At 43.8% G+C, this 18,921-nt stretch overlaps 2 protein-coding genes across 23 annotated transcripts in view; both read right to left on the bottom strand.

The window, feature by feature from the left end:
* The window catches only part of mast2 (microtubule associated serine/threonine kinase 2), a 70,697-nt gene extending 64,387 nt beyond the window's left edge, over positions 1 to 6,310 (bottom strand). For 6 of the 12 annotated variants that reach the window (XM_028011827.1, XM_028011828.1, XM_028011832.1 and 3 more), the window contains exon 1: positions 5,517 to 6,309. In XM_028011827.1, coding sequence (XP_027867628.1) covers positions 5,517 to 5,597 — 81 coding nt within the window. In that variant the 5' untranslated portion in view covers positions 5,598 to 6,309. Of the gene's footprint in view, positions 1 to 5,516 lie in introns of all 12 variants that reach the window. The other 6 variants (XM_028011829.1, XM_028011831.1, XM_028011830.1 and 3 more) reach the window with 2 other exon arrangements.
* A 3,222-nt stretch (positions 6,311 to 9,532) lies between these two features.
* The window catches only part of pde4dip (phosphodiesterase 4D interacting protein), a 78,714-nt gene continuing 69,325 nt past the window's right edge, over positions 9,533 to 18,921 (bottom strand). For 9 of the 11 annotated variants that reach the window (XM_028011814.1, XM_028011815.1, XM_028011812.1 and 6 more), the window contains 15 exons: positions 18,316 to 18,444; positions 18,107 to 18,241; positions 16,219 to 16,473; positions 15,998 to 16,129; positions 15,729 to 15,848; positions 15,452 to 15,659; positions 14,695 to 14,822; positions 13,181 to 13,291; positions 12,978 to 13,097; positions 12,743 to 12,906; positions 12,329 to 12,460; positions 12,118 to 12,256; positions 11,433 to 11,479; positions 11,254 to 11,325; positions 9,533 to 11,091 (listed from right to left, as the gene is read on the bottom strand). In XM_028011814.1, the coding sequence (XP_027867615.1) occupies positions 11,035 to 11,091; positions 11,254 to 11,325; positions 11,433 to 11,479; positions 12,118 to 12,256; positions 12,329 to 12,460; positions 12,743 to 12,906; positions 12,978 to 13,097; positions 13,181 to 13,291; positions 14,695 to 14,822; positions 15,452 to 15,659; positions 15,729 to 15,848; positions 15,998 to 16,129; positions 16,219 to 16,473; positions 18,107 to 18,241; positions 18,316 to 18,444 (1,949 nt within the window). In that variant the 3' untranslated portion in view covers positions 9,533 to 11,034. The remainder of the gene's footprint in view (positions 11,092 to 11,253; positions 11,326 to 11,432; positions 11,480 to 12,117; positions 12,257 to 12,328; positions 12,461 to 12,742; positions 12,907 to 12,977; positions 13,098 to 13,180; positions 13,292 to 14,694; positions 14,823 to 15,451; positions 15,660 to 15,728; positions 15,849 to 15,997; positions 16,130 to 16,218; positions 16,474 to 18,106; positions 18,242 to 18,315; positions 18,445 to 18,921) is intronic. The other 2 variants (XM_028011810.1, XM_028011811.1) reach the window with 2 other exon arrangements.

Raw genomic sequence — 18,921 nt, 5'->3', positions numbered from 1 at the left:
TCACAGCTGATCTGGAGTCAGGCAGCCTCAGGACGCCATGACATCACCGAGGAAACCACATGCAGGACCCATCATCATCATCGTCATCATCATCATGAAAGTCGCCCGCCTGCAGCTCTTCCTGCTCTCACGCTACAGAGGAGCAACAATCTGCCTCTTTCATGAAGCCATCAGCCGCGGCGCCGCACGTTGCCGTGGTTACGTAACCCGGAGATGGACTCCATTAATCCTGGGAGGCGGTCGGCTTAAAGACTCGACCATGGCGGTTAGCGCAGCTGCTTTATGAGAAAACTCAAACCACTGGGTGAGAGAGAGGTCAAAGTTCAGATCTGATGGAAACATGCAGAAAGGGAGGAGAGAACGGGTCGGCTCTATCCAAAACACGGCAGTGGCAGCATCATGCTGTGGGAAGCTGCAGCTAAATCCTGCTGCAGAAAACCAGAGCCCCAGATGCATTATGGGATGGTTAAGATCAAAACTGAATCAGGAGCGGCGTAGTCAAAGTTCAGATCTAAATGTAACTAAGAATCTGTTGAAATAAAATGAAGTTCTTCATTAAACACCCAACAGGTTTCAACGACTCAAACTCAAGACTTAAGACAAAAATATACAAATACAAAGTTCATCTGGCCAACTGGACGTACATTTGCTCTTACCCAGCAAAAAAAGCTAGCTAGCTAGCTAGCTAGCGAGGCTACGTCAGCAGTGAGTCAGAGTGATGAACATGTTTGAGGCTCAAACTTTTGATGGACAGAAAAGTCCAGAGAGAGAAAAAAATTATATCAATATACACAAATAAAAAGTAGGCCAAGACAGAATTAAGGCTAAAATACTTCTATATGAATGAATGACTTCTTAAAGGGACAGTATCACGCATTTTATAGCAAAATCAAGTAACTATATTACTCTCAATTATAATTTGCTATATAAATCAAATATGACTAAAGAAATTTTACTCCCTGATTTCATGCCTTGAAATTGGGTCTCTGTCTCTTTAAAATATTCCTTTTGTTTCTGAAGCTCCGCCTCCCGGAAGTCGTCCCAGCATGGCTCCTCTATTAACCCTTTAACGTTTCTACCAGCGCTGCTCTGAGTAGCAGCTCCTATAATGAGTCCAGCTGCTGTTTGCTAATTGCTGCTGGCTAGTCTGAAGGAACCCAAAGGCGGGCCTAGGTCCAGCCAGGGTTTTGCACAGCTGAAGGCTACACTCCATGGAATAACAACATAACCTGATGAAAAGATTTTTTTAAGAGTTGATTTTACATGACCCTGTCCCTTTAAGGAGGTGGACACCCTGACCTCGGGGTTCCTCCGGAGAACCTCGGGGTTCCTCCGGAGAACCTTGGGTTTCCTCCAGGCGTCTGTAGGAACCCTTCAGAGTTGTTTCCTTCCTGTCTCTCCGACTCTGAACTCAGAGTGATTGCACTGCAGCCACACGTTTCCTCCAAAACAGGATGTTCTGCTCATGTTTCCCTGATCTTTTAATAGCTTGTTTCTCTACAGCTACAGACGGCTAACACAGGGTTCGGGTGGAGAACGGGTGGGGGGTGGAGGCAGGAAGAGACGGCGCGCTGCACCAGTTTCTCTCTGGGTCGCTGCTGCAGAGCTGGAATCACGTTCAAACACGCAGACTTTGATAAGATCACATCTTCCACAGAATCAGTGCAACAATAACAGTTTGATGCTTTGGCTATGACAGCTTCCTGAGCAGACAGGAAACACCAGCAGCTCTGCAGGCTGATTTATGGACCGACATGCTCCTGACACAAGACACCAGGGTTCAGCCTCTTGTTTACCAGCTTCAAGGGGAAGCTAAGAGGTAAACACGGCTAATATTAGCACAGAAAATCCTTTAGCTTATATTACACAGGCTAACCAGACAGCTAATATCAGCTGGTAACAAAGCAGCTAGTTAGCCAGCTAATAACAGACCAACTAAATACTGAGTCCAGTTAGTGAACCAGATATTATTAGGTCAGTTAATCGGCTAATAGCACCGCAAATTAGCCAGCTAACATAAATCTGACTAATTAGCAAGTTAATGTTAATCCAGTTAGTGAGTCAGCTAATATTACCCCGGACAAATAATATTATCCCAGTTAATTTGCTAGCTCATATCAGCATGGCCAGTTTATTAGCTTATATTACAGTGGCTAATCAGCTAGCTATTATCAGTTCAGCTAATTACTATCATTTCAGATTCACTTTATTTTGGTAAATTTAAAAGTTTAAAAGTAAATCAGCAGTTTTAACATGAACCACAAAGGAAGGAAAGTGATTGGCTGCAGCATTTGGTGAGACATTCTCACTCAGGAACTGATGCGCTGCGTCGGTTCGTTTCTGGGGGCGTCTGAGAAAATGTGGCGCTGATAAAGAGGGAGGAGGTGCTGATAGCTGCAGCTGAATGCTGTCACTCTGATGCTAACACTGATGCTAATGCAGCTTCCTGTGCGGATGGGAAACGGTCACCGCTCCCCGACTCCAGAACTTTCTGCTGGAAACCCAGAAAAGAGTTGATCTGGATACGGCAAGCTGTTTTAACATAAAATCAGTTTCACCCAACTATCTGTAATTACATTCCAGATTTCTAAAACTGAGTTTTGACCCAACACAACCACATCGTTACTATCCTGGTATCTGTGTTTATATTCTGCCTAGCAACAATTCAAAATTATCTTCAATTACATTTTGATAAAATTCCTTTCAAGATGGCGTCACCGGATTCATCATGTGAAAGGTCAAAGATCCGTAATTATAATTCAGGAGATCTCAGATTTAATCATGACTCATCAACATTTCATGTTTAGATATCTGAATTGGGACATTTTGCGTAAGGCTCCTTGTGCTGCCACTTCCTCTTTTGGGTTTCCTGCACAAATTGCCAGAAAATGCCAGAATGTAGAAAGAACAACATGGGAACTAAACAGGAGGGAACGTTGAACAGCATGGGAACTAAACAGGAGGGAACGCCGTTCACCTTAAATCCAATCCAGCTGGTTTTCGTCTCCAGTCACAGACAGAACCAACCAGCTGGAGTAACTTTAGGAAAACTGGGATTTTATTGTTGCAGAACAGAATCTGCCACAAACACCAGAACAATCAATATATAGAAGATTAACTGAACGCTGATACAAAATCGCACAGCATTCTGGGAGATGTAGGCAGAGGAAAGACTTTAGCCGCTCGATCTCTCATGGCTAGCGAAGCTAGCTGGGCGGCATCAACTAACTCACTCACTCCTTAGTCGCCTAGCAACAGCCTGTTGAGTAACTGGCGCAGCAGCAGTTCCAGGTTTTAATCATAACTGATTAAAAATAAAAAACAGTGTGGGTCAACAGAACCACAACCAGAACCAGGGTCAGTTCCTCTCTGCAGTAAGTTAAACAACTGAGCAGTATCCACCAGAACCGACCCATTATCTGCTTTACTGCTGCCATGGAGCCGGGTCACTGACCCAGAACCGGGTCATCAGTGTAAACAGAGTTCTGAGTAAACAAGCCGCCGGGTCAAAGGTCCAGAGGAGCATGGACTGCAAACTGGACCAAACAACACCCGTCCAGTCAGGACTCTACTGCTAATTCTCCACATAGCCTAGCCTAGCATAGCATAGCTTAGTGTTTCCATCTAGAACCCACCACGTGGATCCTGATGCAGGTTTGAATATTTCTACATCTTAGCAGAAAACATAAAAACAAAAACAAAAAGAAATCAACATCAAGAAAAAAAATTATGAAAATGTTAAAATTATAAAAATCCGGGTCCAAATGTTGAGCAGCAGCTAAAGAGCTGAAGAACCTGAGGGTCCATCACGCTCCATCTGACGCACAAATATCACCAAACAATAAAACTTTTTTAAGGATTAAATTTATGTTTTGACGGTTTAATGATTAAATATCAGCAGCCTTCGGGTCGGACCGGACCGGACCGGCTCGGTGTCCAGCTTACATAACGGCTCTGCAGAGGAATTACAAACAATCCTTCAGGACGGTGTTATGACGAAACCAGCCGCGGATCAGAACCAGAGCCACGCTCTCAGAATATAAACGGGTCAGAACCGACATCGGTTCGGTAAAAACGAATAGAAACATTTCTAACATTTAATTTAAGATGAAAAAAGAAAACATGTTAAATACCATTTTAATATTTTCCAGAAAACAAAACTTCATCACGGTTTGGTGTCAAAATGAGAACAGATTTTAAAATTACAGCTTAACTCAAATTCTGACCAAAAACTTCTGAATTCATAATTCAATTATAAACTTTATTATCAAAAATAAGTCCAATGTCCAAAATCTGACTTTTGAGGTTAAAATTTTGTACCAAATAAAATCTTCTGAATTGATCTTTATGAAATGTTGAAGTTGCACAATTTTTTCCTCAAAATTAAGAATAAAAAGATATATTAATTTTAGACATTCTAGCGATCTCTGTCATTAATATGAATATTTGAGATAATATTCTCAAGTTCAATCTTTGCTGTTACAACTTGACTAAAATCTGCAGAAAGATGTTGAAACTTTGACTTAACGTATGAATCCACTGATATGCAAACTTGGGTTGATATTGATATCCAATATTTATACTGAAGTTATAACCAATAAATATCTTTACTTATATTTATTCAGTTAAACACCCAATCACAAACAAGATCGAAATAAGCATCGGTTACTATCATCCCAGTTTTACTTATTGGACCGATACCAAAGTTACTGCCGATATATTGTGCATCTCTACTTAAAATATCAAAATTCTGTCTAAGAAAATAAAAAATAACTTGAAATTTACATAAAATATGAGATTTTACCAAAACTTTAGCATCAAGGTATTGATGTTAAAGATCTACGTTTTTATATCAAAACATAAAAATTTTTATTCAATGAAAGTGGATCACATTCAAGTTTAAAATTTGCTTCTCAAAACTAGCGATGCACGATATATCGGCATCAACATCGTATCGGTTGATACTGATCCGATAAGTAAAACTGAGTTGATATTATCACACGGTGTTGAAAGTTTAAAGAAATATATGCAATATCATAACTATTGATTATCAGACACAGTAGCAATATTAATATCGACTCACATTTTCAACTTGGAGTACTTCTACTAGAAATTAAAGCAAATTTTCTCAAATTTTAATACATCATAAATTGCTGAACATCTAAAAAAAATTGGATATGATATGTTTCAAATTTTTCCATATGAAAAACATTTAATTTAAAAATGTTTTTACATTTATATTCTGTATAAACTTTTTCGATTTCTATCTCGGTTGACTAAAAGTTTAGCTTAAATATTTTTTTGTTTTTATTGCTTTACAGGGTCGATTTACATTTTTTAATTTTAAAAATGTATAATTATTGTTGGGAGGCTAATATTTCCACACTAATCATTTCAAAAAGTCAGAATTTGATCTGATTGTTGACGTTTGAAGGAATAAAGTTGGAACTTAAATTGTGGTTCATTGTAAGAGCAAACGCTGAGTTTTAGCCCAGAGCGCGGACTGACAGGCTCACCTCATCTTTCTGCTCCTCTCCGCTCTCCTGCTGCTCCAAACTGCTCATCTTCCTCTTGTTCTTGTTCTCCGTCCTCTTCATCTCCTCCGCAGAGTAAAAACACAGTTTCTGTTAAAATTTCGATAATCAGACCGGTTCTGGTGCGATGAACCCGGGTCGCTTCAGTGACACCAGATCGCCGGAATAAAACTCCTCTCCTCCGGGTTCAGAGCAGAGATTCTTCCCGTCGGGAGTCTCCTCCAGCCTCCCATGTCCGCTCAGCGGCCATACCGAGCCCGAACTTGGCTCCACATCTGGGGCGGGGAGCAGAAGCAGCCGGCCGCCGGTGTCTCCTTCAAGGCAATACCCCGGGATTAGAACCGGACCAGGTTCACACGTGTAATCCAACGTTCGGGAGGTGAAAAAGACCCATTCCCGCCCTCCGCTGCGACCCACCCGAACCTGTTAGTTCGGTAGTTAACCCGTTAACGGCTGGTGGATCCGGGGCAGCTAACGGAACAGCTAGTCGAGGTTCTGCTAACCACTACCTGCCCAAAAACGACCGGAATCTCGGGGATAAACTCGCCCGTTCCTAACGAACGGTGAAACCGTTTCTCGGCGGCTCCGGTTCAGGCGACGTCTGTCCTCCGGGGAGGGTCTTCCATCCCCGGATAAACCCTGAGCTCAGCGCCGGGGACACCGGCTAATCTCTCTGTTGAGCTGCGGTGGTTCGGCTCGGTTCTGCCTGTTTCCTGACTCTGACACCGTCGGTCTGCGGGTCAAAGCGACGTCAAGCTAACAGCAGGAAAGAAGCCACTTCCGGTGCGTGCATACCAAATTAAAAGAGTCCACAGATTTGTTTCTCTCGGTTCTCTTTTATGTGATACGTTTTTAAAGTGTAACTAAAAACAATTTTTAAAATCGTATAATTTTGAAAGTTTCCATTGCTTTAGTAGCCTAGTAATTATTACTTTTACTATTTAAAAAAATATGTAATAGTATTATAATAATTATAATATTATTATTACAATAATAGTGTAATAATAATATCAATGATTATTATTATTATTAGTAATAATTATTAGCCACAGCTACTTTAAGTTATAATTTTGTCGTTGCAAAAAGGTTACAGAAGTAAGTAAGTCATAAATGTACAGACATAATATTACCAAAACAACATGGCTTCTAAAAAAAATCTAACTTTAAAAAAAGGGGGAAATATTTTAAGATAAAAATCTTAAAGCTATCTGTTAGCATTTAAAAACATTTAGATATATTTTCCATATTTTTTTAATTAAACAGAAAATAAATTCATAAAAACAAACAAAACAGCATCCAAAAGAATTAAATCCTCAAATTAACGATTGTGTCCAATAAAAATAAATGGACTCAATAACTTTTTTGGGAGGTTCGAGGCACTGAACAGTACTCCGGCAAAGAAAACTGTTCCCCACCAGGAAGAGGAGGCACTCTGCCTGGACACAGCCGATGTGTTGAAGACTCTGAAAAGAGTCAACCCACGGAAGGCCCCAGGCCCCGACAACATACCTGGGCGGGTGTTCAGGGAATGCGCAGGTCAGCTGGCTGGTGTCCTAACAGACATTTTTAACACCTCACTGGACCAAGCCACAGTGCCAGCCTGTCTCAAAACTGCCTCCATCATTCCGGTGCCAAAGAAACCTCAAGTCACCTCTTTCAACGATTACCGGCCTGTGGCACTGACTCCCATCATGATGAAGTGCTTTGAAAGGCTGGTAAAAGAACACATCGTCTCCAGACTCCCCTCCACATTCGACCCGTTCCAGTTTGCCTACCGCCGAAACCGCTCCACTGAGGACACTATCTCCTCCGCCCTACACCTGAGCCTGGCTCACCTGGAGGAGAAGAACACTCATGTGCGGATGTTGTTCCTGGACTTCAGCTCAGCGTTCAACACAATCATCCCACAGCATCTGGCAGGAAAACTGGGACACCTGGGCTTCAGCACCCCCCTGCGCAACTGGCTGCTAGACTTCCTCACCGACAGACCTCAGTCAGTCCGGATCGGACAACACACCTCCGATGTCATCACCCTCAGCACAGGCTCCCCTCAGGGCTGCGTCCTGAGCCCTCTGCTGTTCACTCTGATGACACACGACTGCATCCCCAGGTTCGCCACCAACCACATCGTGAAGTTCGCGGACGACACAACGGTGGTGGGCCTCATCAGAGACGACAACGACCTGGACTACAGAGAGGAGGTGGAGCAGCTGGTGGACTGGTGCAGAGACAACAGCCTGATCCTGAACGTTGACAAGACGAAGGAGATGATCGTCAACTTCAGGAAGAACCGGCCCAGCCACGCTCCACTGCTCATCAACAGCTCGGCTGTGGAGGTGGTCAGCAGCACCAAATTCCTGGGGGTGGACATCACTAACGACCTCACCTGGACTGGGAACACCACGTCTCTGGTCAAGAGGGCACAGAAACGTTTGTATTTCCTGCGGAGGATGAGAAGAGCCCACCTGCCCCCGCCCATCCTCAAGACGTTCTACAGAAGCACCATAGAGAGCATTCTGACCAGCTGCCTCTCTGTGTGGTGTGGAGGCTGCAGCGCCTCCGGCTGGAAGAACGTGAGGAGAGTGGTGCGGACAGCAGAGAGGATCATCGGGGCCCCCCTTCCCTCCATTCAGAACATTTCATCCCAGCGCTGCGTGTCCCGAGGCCGAAACATCGTCAGTGACCCCTCACACCCCCACCATGGACTGTTCTCCCTGCTGCCCTCTGGAAAGAGGTTCTGCAGCATCCGGTGCAGGTCCACCAGGTTCTGAAACAGCTTTTTCCCACTTGCCATCAGACTGTTGAACTCTTAACTGGACTGCACTCAAAATCTGGTCTCCACTTCATACCTTGCACATGTACAGAGCTAAGTAACTTTTATTTTACTGTCAGTCCTGCACTTTATATTTTATATTCATATTTATATTCATATTTTATACTGTATTTTATTTTATTCTGGAGTAACCTCATAACATTGGAACCTCAAAACATTGTCCTGAGCCGTATGCAACGAAATTTCGTTCTGTATTCACCCTGTGCATGAAAATGACAATAAAGTCAGTCTAAGTCTAAGTCTAAAAATCAAAACTTCCTGGTTTTCCTTTAAGCACCTTTCCAGGTCAGCATCTCAAAAAGAAATATCTTCTTTAAAAACAAGAATATGTCTAAAATCTATTAAAAATAATACTAAATAGCAATCAAGCATAGTCAAACAGAAATGTGTGGTCTCCTGTTTTAAAACACATCTGAAGTTTAGTCCTATGTCCACTAAATTAATTTCTCATTGTTTTCTTTGCATACATTTTAAAAGTGAAAATATTTGTAGAAAAAACAAGTTAATTATTTTTGTTTGTAAATCTTGACATGTTTAAACTCTTTTCATCCCTCCAGCAGCACCAGTCTCTAAATATGTGAGTTTAATTTTCTTAATCAGTTATTCTGGAATATTCAATTCAATTCAACGTCTGTAGAAATGATGAGAAAAAATGACGAGGCGGAAATTAGATGCATTTTATTTTGGAGGGACGTCCAATCTGCTTCCTCTCTGCTGGTCAGCGTCACACAATCTCTGATAAATAAAAACTAAATGATGAATAAAATCTAAATCAAACAGAAACTTCTCATGGAAACACAGAGACTGCATTATTATTACATTTAGCCAGTTTATCTGTGATTTAATCTAGTTAATATCTCTGAACATTTAATCTAACTCGTCGTTGCGGCTCACCGCTGTTTGCTGGAGTCTGCTGCCCCCTGCTGGCAGTTACACATCATCTCCTCCAGTGTCTGATCTTCACTATGTAACATAATTTGATTAATTTGGGTGATTTTTTCCCCCTTAATAAATGAAAATATTGATCGAAAACCGCTTTTTGTATTAACTGAAGCTATAATTATCTGATGTTAAAATCAGTTTGATTCCAACAAAAAAACAAAAAGAAAAATCTAATTCTGACAGGAGTGTGGCTGTGAAACTGACAGAAAACAAGAGTCTGTAGTTTATTTCTACCAGATTTATTAGTTTTACTGAAAAGATTATTTTGTTTTTATCTCAAAACAGTTGAACAAAGAGAACATGCATAAAAATCCAGCAGGTCAGCAGCAAAAAGCGCTGCTGTTCCTCCGTTAGCTTTGGTTTCTGAACATCCCAGTTTATCCAATTAGTCGTTAGCTCTTTGAACCGGGTCACTTTGGACCCGACCTGCTGACAAACAGGCCGTCTACTTTGGTTCGCCTTATTGCTCCATGAATATGACAGCGAAGCTCAATGCTGCTACGTCTCCTACTGAGCATTTAAAACCAGATCCTGACAGCAACAAACATCAGCATCTAAAACTGATTGTCAACAGCTTTGATCTTCTAAATAAGTTGCTTTTTAAACTAGAACAGACGTCATGGCAACCACACAAGGCTATTATTGCACAGTGACCCAAAAGTTGCATATTTCTGAGAAATTAACGAGGAGTTCATGCACCAAAGTAAAAATAAACCCAGAATAACCAGGAACAGTCTGAAACTACCGAAGAAAACCAAAAATAAATCTGTCATCACCACGGCGTCCTTCACACTGGAGGGACAACGACAAACACGGCTGGACCACAAACCAGGAGAACCCTGCTGGACCGCACCATCATCGAAATGATTGGACTGCGCCGTCACTGAAGGCATCACTTCTGGATCAGCGCCGCCACGAAGCAGGAAGCCGTGATGGGTCCAGGCTCCGGGCCTGGAACCTGGGTAACAGGAAACCTGATACTCTAAAATCCTGAAAAGGTCATATCAAGGTCCTGGAAACACCTTACAAAGGTCCTGGAAAGACCATACCAAGACCTTGAAAGAGCTTGAAAAGGCTGCATGAGGTCCGACCCGGTTCTGGCTGATTTCTGGTCTTCATCCACAGTGAAGGAAGAAAGAGAAGCTGCAGATTCACAGCAGCATCTCTGGATTCCAGTTTCAGTGGAGAAAACTGTCAGATTTATATGTAGAAGTATCTAAAATAATAATAATACTTTGTAGCTTGAGGAGGTGAAATCTTTAGAAGCAGAAACAAAAGAGCCACTAAGGGACTTTTCTGTTGGGTTAGTTAGTTTTCTGTCTTATTGAGGATTTTACCAGTGATTTAACTACAAACAGGCCAAGACCTTCAGGAACATCAGGGCCTTTGGCTTCGTCTCCACAACCTGCCGTCAACACAAACACACAAACACAGGCAGCAAGGAAGCACTTTGCTTTGTTTTCACCAGACTTTCCTCCTGGAAACCTGCGGATCAGGACTCTGGTCCTGCAGGTTCTGGTTTTTATTCCAGGTTCAGAAACTGTGTCTGGGATCTCTGAGGGTCCAGATTCTGGCTTCAAACTTTCTCAAACTGCAGCTTCAAGTCGCACGTCTGGAGGAAGGACACTGGAGGTTCTGTCGGTCTCAGCGGGCGGGTTCAGCCGGAGCAAGGAGCCGGGCCGCCAGGCTGCAGGGGGCGCTGGTGAGCAGCCAGGCCCCGTGGTGTCAGGACGCTCCAACCAGCAGGGGAGCTGAGCTCAGTGGCGCCCCCTGGGTTTTCACCTGGAAGACACAGCAGGAGCTGAAGGCAGGGTTCTGATCTTTATCCGGATCAGAGAGGATTGTGGTTCCTGGATTCTGCAGAGCAGCAGCTGCCGGTTTGTTCAGGAAGGAAATGTTATGGAAGCAGCATGCGTTCTAACAGAGGAACGGGGCGGGCGGTACCTTTACTGGCCCGGAGCGGGGGGACAGGACAGAGACAGAGGCTGGAAGGGAGCAGATCCTGAGTTTGTTCTCCTGGAGAAACTCAGCAAGACGACAGAAAAGGAACCAGCAGGAGAGATGTGAAGGGAACAGTTCTCATTCTGAACAGAAACGACTGAAAACAGAAACCAGAGACTCACCTGCAGGTTGGTCTTGGCTCTGCTCAGGACGTCCCGCGTTCTCGATACTGGAGACAAACATTAAACACCACAGAGCCAATCAAAACTCTGAAAGGCAACAGAGGGAGGAAATACCAGAGCGGCCATGTTGGATACTCATTAGCTTATGGTTAGCATCTCTGTGCTAACAACACTGTATCACACATTACAACTGATATTAGACATTCCTATGCAGAGGTTAATTGTTAGCAGATCTAGGTTCAATATCTACTTTATCTCATTGTTCAGATGTACAGCGAGAGATGCTAACCATTAGCATACCTGAGCTAATGATGCTCTCACTGTATCACACCTTTCTTTAGATTAGAAAGTAGCACTCATAGAGTTGCATTAGCATAGCAATGCTAGTGATTACTGCTCCTAACATGGTGCTGACTTCTTAGTTTCTGATGATCATAGATATGCTAATGATTAGCTTGCTATGCTAATCATTAGCATATCTAGGCTAATGGTCCTCTGGACTGACCTGTTCTTTAGTTGTGAATTAAATTAGCATAGATAGATTATAACCATAGTGCTAATGCTAATGCTAATGCTTTATGATCTACTTTGGATTTAATTTTCTCTTAAAGAAAAACAGTAATCATTGTTACAGAGGTTTAAAGGTTATTTCTCAGGTTTCTGTCGTCATGGCTGCTTTACTCACGCTGGCTGACGATGAAATGCTCCATGCTGTCCTTGGTGAGGCTGGAGCTCTTCAGTCTCTCCATGGCGTCCCTTAGAGCCTGGTCCTGCTCTGAGAGCTTCGTCCGGAGACGGACGACCTCGGCCCTCAGCGACTCGTCCTGGACGACGCAGCAGCTCAGTTTGGATCTGCTTTAAGCCGGCTGCTTTAAACATGCAGACGAGGTTTTTACCTTTCTGGCTTCCTCAGAGTCGGTCAGATCCGCCGTCCAGGTCGCCTGCAGCAGAGACTCCGCCTCCTGCAGGATCCGCTTCAGTGTTTTAGAGTCTGACAGCAGATTACTGACGCATCCTCGGTCCAAAGGCTGAAACAGAAAACAGTCTGGAGCTCAGCTGGGGTTGCTAGGTAACGGGCAGAACTCTGCTGGGGTTGCTAGGTAACAGGCGGAACCCAGAAATATCGAGTTTGTTTTAGTTTATGATGCGATTTCTAGATTTATTGCTTGTTGTAACAGGTCTAGATTAACTTATTGCCCAAAAACAGCCGAGTGTTTTTTAGAAGCAGTAAAAACTCAAATCGCAGAATAAAACCATGAAAAGTAAATTTTGCATCACAGCTCTCCTTTAGCATCTGTGTGACCTCTGACCTGCTGAAGCCTCTGTGAGGTGTTCAGGGAACAGAGGGCGGCCTCCATCTGAGCAGCCAGGGCGGCTCCATCCAGGAGCTGCTGCTGCAGGGCCTGGAGGTCTCCAAGATGGCCGACGGCGTGGTGGCCTCCCTCGGGAGCGCCGCCCTGCTGGGCGCGGGCAGCTGCAGAAAAACCATGGAGAAATGAAGAGCTGCAGGCCTGAGATCTGTTACAGTCTGAACATCAGCCTGACCTGGATCAGCCGTCTGGCCGGGAGAAAGCCGAGGTGGAGCAGCGATGAGTCCGCTGTCTTGGATCGGGCCGCTGTCTCGGATCGGGCCGCTGTCTCTGACGGGCGGAGAAACGTCTTCACCTGCAGAATAAAAACACTTCCTGTTGGAAAACGCTGACAGGTTTGGAGTTTCCCGATGAAATCAGGTGTGGAGACGAACTGACCGCTGAAGAGTCGCCTTCTGGCTGCAGGCTGGCTGCTCAGCTGCTGCTTCAGCTGGATGTGAAGCTCTCTGGGGTCAAAGGTCACTGGCAGAGCGCCATTAGCCACCTCATCTGCTCAGCAACACAAAGTGTAGGAAATCGGTCTGAGCAGGGAGCCGATGTAAGCAGGAAATCAGATCATTTCCGATTCATTCTGTCTGTTTACGTTAGCTTAAAATGCTATTAGCTTAAAATGCTAGTGAAGCTCCAACGCAGCGTTTGATTCCAGATCAGTGATTATTCACACATTCTAGTTATAAATCAAAATGACTCAAAATATCTAGAAAAATGAAATTCACTCATCTTCTGTCTCCTGTTACTGATAATAACTTCATTCTTTCTGTTTCTTGTTACTCTGGTCTGGACTATCAGTGACAGAGACAAATTTATCTCGTAAAGAACTACTAAAACTAAAATCCGGGATTAAACGGGATGTTAAGATGTTAATTCTGATTAATTAATTACATAGATTTTAACATTTAACTTAAGTTTGACTATTTTTTAAATAATCCTAATAGATGCATTTTTTTAAAGTAAAAAAGTCCTGGAACCTTTGTATTCACATGTTTCTGGTACGCTCCTGAATCTGACGGGAAAGCTACCTGTGCTAGCAGCGATGGAGGACGAAGACACTTCTCTGGTGCCGCTGGGTTTTAATTTCTGATTCTAAACGATCTGATTGGATGCTGGAAAGGACTGCTGATGTGTTCAAATTATGCTAAAAGGCGTTAGCCTATCAGTGAAGCTATGCTAGCCTAAAAAAGCATCTCAAAGCTAACATGTAGCAGCTAACGCTAATGTCTGCGTACACAGTTACATTTTTAAAGAAGGATTTGTTAAAAGAAAAAACAAACCTGAATATCAGGTTAAAAACTTTAAGTTTCTTTGTTGCTCAATAATGATAATTGCTTTTTGAATTGAAAATGTTGTAACTTTGTTGATATATAGTTTCTGATTAAGATGTGATTAATTAATGAGTCTCGTCTCCCATTTTATCTTTCTACATTTTACTGGATCAGATTTAAAATGGAGCCACTAAAGATAAACTAATTACTGCCACTGACCTTCTGACCTCAGGTCACCGGCTGAGGCTTAGCGGCCTCCTTATTTTGTAAATAACTCAAAGTGTTTCTTGGTCACATTTGTTAAACAGATAAACATTTTTATCACTAGTTAAGACACTGATATTTTCATTTTGGTTGTATTTATGGAGCTTTGTGTAATTGTGGGGTCATTTCAGGTCAGGTTGTCTGTGAATGTTTGTTAAATGATCCTCAACCTGAAAAGCTTTCACCAGTCTAAAACATTTTTAACCGTTTCCATCCTGAACTAAACCACAGAAGTTCCTTCTCCACGTAGAAAAGAGACTCTGAGTTTCCAGAGGAACTCAGTGAAATGTATCTGTTTTCAGTCCAGATCTGAGTTTCTTCTGCGTGACGACAGGAGTAATCCTGGTTCTGTTTTCTGATTCCTACCTGAGTGTGAGTCTCTGGAGTTTTCCCAGATTCGGCGCTTTGCGTCCTGCGGCGCCTCCTGCAGCGTCTGGATCAAACTGCGGCTGTGGTCCAGCTGCAGGCGCAGGACGCTCGCCTCATGCTGCAGCCTGGAGACAAACTAACGTCATGCTGCTGGTTTTCCTCCAACAGAGAACTGCAGCGCCCCCTAAGGGACATGTGGAGATCTGTTCTTTTGCGTTCTCTCACAATAAATGAGCAAAAACATCCTGGTTTATTTCATTTACAGTCATAGTGATAAATATCAAATTCCTCCAAAGATCCTGAGTGAAAACATGTTTCTACGTTTTTAACTGCTTGGTGCAGAAACTGGTTGAAAATCTATCGATTAACTGCTAGTTTATGTTTGAGATGAGACTGAAAACGGCTCTTCATTAACCATACAGACACCAACATGAACAAAACAAACAATAAAAACTATTTTATTACTCAAAAATATTCAAAATAGTTTGGCTTTTTCTTTCCTTCTCATTTAAAGTTTCTGTTTGTCTTGGAATGGAAAGAGAAGGAAATCCCATGTCTGACCCGTTATTTCTCTTTGAACATAAATTTCCTAAAGCAAACGACGTAAAACGTAAAATATCTCACTAACGAGAAATTAAGACACATGGACAAACATCACAGAAATCTTATTGTAGCAGAAAGACTTTCAGTTAAATTAAAACTTACAGTGAAGGAGTGCAAAATAAAATCCGGTAAAAACGAGTAAAACTTGGACCTGTTGATGGTTTCCTGGTTTCTCTGTCTGTCCTCTCTCAGCTGCGCCACCTCCTGGCAGCGAACTGCATCCTCCGCCTGCAGCCTCTGGCTTAGCTCCGCCCACCTCTGTGTCTCTAACTCCGCCTCCTTCAGCCTGGAGCGCTCCCGGAGGACCGCCTCCCCCAGATGCTCCGCCTCCCTGCGAAGCTCCGCCTCTCTGCTGCCCTCTGCAGGGAAAACGTTGAATTTATTCCGTTTTCCAGAGTTGTCCTGATGTTGTCGGAGATGAGGATCACCTCGGCCGGCGCGCTGCAGCTGCGCCTGCAGAGCGGCGTTCTCCTCCTGCAGGAGGCGCAGCTCGGCGGACAGCTGGCCGGCCGAGTCCAGGCCCTGGATGTAGATGTTGGTCGGAGCTCCTGGAAAATCAGCAAGAATTCACTTTAACATGCAGCCTGGCTTTCTCTAAACACCTCCATCTTAAATCCATGAGTCGCTGGCAGAACCAGAACCAGACCCAGACCCAGACCCAGAACCAGCAGACCCAGAAGGGGTTTGGACTGAGTACCTTTGTCCCCGGCGCTGCGGGCCAGCCGGTCCTCCAGCTGCAGCCGGAGCCGGTCGTTGGTCTGGATGGACTCCTCCAGTCTCCGCCTCAGACTCCGGATCTCTGCCAGGTGCTCCTTCATCAGATCCGAACCTGCAGCAGAAACACCAACAGGAAGTGAACAGGAAGCAGACAGGAAGTAAGCGTCTGGCCCGGTTCTGCCCGTGGAGCGGCGGCTGAACCTGTGTGTCCGGTTCCTGACTGGTAACCCGACGACCCAGACGACAGGTCGGCTCCCCCGCCGCACGCCGTTTCCCAGGATGCGCCTCTCTCCAGCGGGCCGGGCCCGGCTTGCGTTGCCATGGCGACGTTCAGGAGGCTGAACGGAGGAGGAGGAGGGAAGCCTTGGTAGGAGAGCGGCGGGCAGCCGGCGGCGTCAGCATGATGCTGAGGGACGAACCGGGGGAGACCATGGAGAGATCTGGGAGTGGAAAACCCTGCAGGGAGGAGAGCGCTAACGCGTTAGCATGCTAGCATGAGCACACCAGAAACACACACACACACACAGCTCAGCGTTTAGCAGAAACATCTACACACACTGTTTACCAAACACACCTGGCGGGCCGCAGGGCTGAGAACTCGGCTCACTCATGCAACCAAATATCTGCAAGCGTCATTTGTAAAGTTACACAATCAAAAATTAACAGCAATAATTTGGTTTATTGATTCATCAGGGAAAAAATCAGGTTCATCAGATTTTCACCAAGTTACTTATTCTTTTTCAGACTCAATATTTATCGTCAAATATTTGGTCTGAAGCTAAATATTTAGCTCACAAGTTAATATTTAGGGAACATGCAAATCCTTGCCAACAACTGGAAGTGGACTACCAAAATAAAAGCTTGCTCTCTAGAAACTCTTTGTAAAGTCCTGGCTTCATGCAAGGAGTTTATAGAATGGCTAACTTGGCTATTAGCTTTAAGCTAAATATTTAGCTCGCTAACTAAACATTTAGGTTGGAACTATATTTTCACATTTCAGTGAATATTTCAATATTTAGTTTATAAACTAAATATTACTAAACCAAACATTTAACTTACTGATATTTAGTTTGAAACTGCCACATTTATGAATGAATGAATAAAATGGTAAAACAAACATTTTAAATCAGTTTGTTTCCCTCTTGCAGTGTTTCAGCAGACCTTTAACCTTCATTCATAACGCAGATGAAATACGTCTATTATTATTTTATTATTTTTATTATTATTCTGTCAGTTATTCTCTCTCTGACTTTACAGTGAATCTAATAAATAACCTGCTGGGACATTAACTCTGCATGTTTGCCCAAAGATGTAAGGGAACAGATTATTTCAGTCGGGATTCGTCTGGTTTTAGTTCTTAGTCGTCTGGTTTTTAGTTCTTAGTCGTCTGGTTTTAGTTCTTAGTCGTCTGGTTTTTAGTTCTTAGTCGTCTGGTTTTAGTTCTTAGTCGTCTGGTTTTAGTTCTTAGTCGTCTGGTTTTAGTTCTTAGTCGTCTGGTTTTAGTTCTTAGTCGTCTGGTTTTAGTTCTTAGTCGTCTGGTTTTTAGTTCTTAGTCGTCTGGTTTTAGTTCTTGGTCGTCTGGTTTTAGTTCTTAGTCGTCTGGTTTTAGTTCTTAGTCGTCTGGTTTTAGTTCTTAGTCGTCTGGTTTTTAGTTCTTAGTCGTCTGGTTTTTAGTTCTTAGTCGTCTGGTTTTTAGTTCTTAGTCGTCTGGTTTTTAGTTCTTAGTCGTCTGGTTTTAGTTCTTAGTCGTCTGGTTTTAGTTCTTAGTCGTCTGGTTTTTAGTTCTTAGTCGTCTGGTTTTTAGTTCTTAGTCGTCTGGTTTTTAGTTCTTAGTCGTCTGGTTTTAGTTCTTGGTCGTCTGGTTTTAGTTCTTAGTCGTCTGGTTTTAGTTCTTAGTCGTCTGGTTTTTAGTTCTTAGTCGTCTGGTTTTAGTTCTTAGTCGTCTGGTTTTAGTTCTTAGTCGTCTGGTTTTTAGTTCTTAGTCGTCTGGTTTTTAGTTCTTAGTCATCTGGTTTTAGTTCTTAGTCGTCTGGTTTTTAGTTTTTCACTCGGCTGTAAACTTCATGCAGACGGAGTCGCAGCGACTCACTGCCGTCGGCTCTCAGCTGCTTCTGTAGCGTCTGGAGCTCCTGCTGAACCGCAGCCAGAGAGAAAGCCGGCGCCGCGCTCCTGTGGGAGCGGCCGCCATGTTTGATGGGGGAGGGGAGGGAAGGGCGACAGGGGGCTGGGAGGAGAGACAGGGTGAGGAAGAGCGATGATGAGGAGCAGGAAGTAGGCGGGGCTTCAGCTGCTTCTCACCTGATTGGCTGTGCAGGTCTGCGGGTCTGAGCGGAGAGCCGGAGCAATGCATGCTGGGACAGCTGAGGCAGGACTGGGAGCGTTGGGAGGAGCCGACGGACGGCCGGTGGGACGCGCCGAGCGGAGACGCTGAAACAGACGAAGACAAACTTCTCGTTACATGCAGGCAGTGACTGTGAAATCATCTGTATTTGGTCTCATTCATTTAGATCCACAGCAGAACGGGAGCAAAACCACCTGATGTTCTCTAGAAACAGCAGAGAACAAAACGCCTCACTTATTTCCACTGATTAAATGCAAAGAAACGTTGAGTTTATAAAGAGCTTTACACTAAAGTCACGTTCACCACTTCGCACTCACAAACATTTATACACCGATATGCAGATCGGTAGGCAATTTGGAGTTAAGTGCCTTGCCCAGAGGCACATCGACATGTGGCAGGAGGAAGCTGGAATTGAACCTACAACCTTCTGATTACAAGACGACTACTCTACCCACAGATGGCCGAACATTTAATCTGAAACCCTGCCCCCTGAAATCTGCCCCTTTTATATTTGTGTTCTGCTGCCCCCTGCTGGTCAGATTATAACAGTTTGTAGTTTATAT

The sequence above is a fragment of the Xiphophorus couchianus genome, unplaced genomic scaffold, assembly GCF_001444195.1.
Source record: "Xiphophorus couchianus unplaced genomic scaffold, X_couchianus-1.0 Scaffold1000102, whole genome shotgun sequence".
Taxonomy (NCBI): Eukaryota; Metazoa; Chordata; class Actinopteri; order Cyprinodontiformes; family Poeciliidae; genus Xiphophorus; species Xiphophorus couchianus.
Note: the sequence above shows the minus strand (reverse complement) of the source record. Positions and strands in the feature narration are given on the sequence as shown.